Source organism: Plecotus auritus (genome assembly GCF_963455305.1).
Source record: "Plecotus auritus genome assembly, chromosome: 7".
Lineage (NCBI taxonomy): Eukaryota > Metazoa > Chordata > Mammalia > Chiroptera > Vespertilionidae > Plecotus > Plecotus auritus.
In genome coordinates, this window is record NC_137774.1 from 138529548 (window position 1) to 138530779 (window position 1232).

Sequence of the window (1232 nt, forward strand, 5' to 3'; positions counted from 1 at the left end):
TTTGATGAAAATTTACCAATGCTGGTATACTTCTGATTAAAACATTTATCTTCATAAACACAAAGTCAGTGTGCCTTGAGGGTCAAATTAGCTGGACTAAATCATCCTTTACATAGTTAACAATACCTTAACTAGAATAAGCATTGAATTTAAACAACAAGATCTACACATTCATAGGAAAAACAAGAGTTCTGGTTGGGAGCAGTGTCAGGAAAACCTAAATAGTCAAATTGTTAAAAAGTAAAACAGCAAGAGAGTAATTGTTTTCTAGAGGGAAGAGAAATAGGGAAAATACCAGGAACTACAACTATGTTCTAAAAAAAAAAAAAGAGTGAATTCAATATTGAAGTGATCTTTTGGGTAAGTTTGGTTTACTTTCCCCAAGATTTAATTAAGCTGGTAAATTGTTTTTGGAGTGGACATATCTTTGGACAGCTTCACTTCCAAAAGTCACTGCGTACTTAGCTCGTTTCCCAGGAAACAGCATATACATTGCCTTCTGGATATCTTCATGGGTGAGGGTACAACGATTTCTGAAACACATCAAATTGTAGGCTTGCGTAGAAATGCGCTCAAAGATGTTGTTGATCACAGAGTTCATGATGTCCAAGGTGCCAGATGATATGCTCCTCTGGGGATCCACTTCTTTCAGGACCCTCCGGATGTAGAGTGAATAATTTCGGTTAAAATCAGTGCAGGAATGTGATTTCTTTCTGGAGCTTGGGTTTCGATGTCCTCGGGAGCACTTAATCTTTTTGGTGGTGGATCTGGCCATTGTAGATGTTGTTCTCCTTAACAGTTAGGAGTGGAGAGGAGAAGGGTCCAGGAGTGGGGGGAGCGCTCACATTTATACTGCCAACTAACAATCAGACTTGGGGCTTCTCTTTGATTGGAGGTTACTCTTCCTATGTCACAATCACCTAGCAAGGGCACTGATTTGTTGGTCAGGGGAAATCTTGTTCTTGGCCCCCCCTAAAGCTTTCCTAAGAAGACATCATGGTAGAAAAGGGTATTCATGTTTCCTATTTTATTTCTTAGCAATTTGCAAGCATAATATACAATATTTTCAGAATTGAACAAACCCCATCAAACTGGGAGGTTAGTGGTGGGAAAATACAAGAAAAAGTGCCATTAGCCTGGGGGAATCTCTGTTTATAAAAGTATTCATAAATTCATTTTATAAGCACATTAAATAAATCTCAAAATGATTATGTTATAATAAAAGTAAATAT

At 37.6% G+C, this 1232-nt stretch overlaps 1 protein-coding gene across 1 annotated transcript; it reads right to left on the reverse strand.

The window, feature by feature from the left end:
* Window positions 1-391: 391 nt before the first annotated feature.
* LOC308252767 (histone H2B subacrosomal variant-like) lies at window positions 392-775 on the reverse strand (the record flags this gene model as incomplete). Its single annotated transcript, XM_080677479.1, has 1 exon — window positions 392-775. One exon carries the CDS (start codon window positions 773-775, stop codon window positions 392-394), a length of 384 nt encoding a protein of 127 aa, XP_080533605.1.
* Window positions 776-1232: the final 457 nt, after the last annotated feature.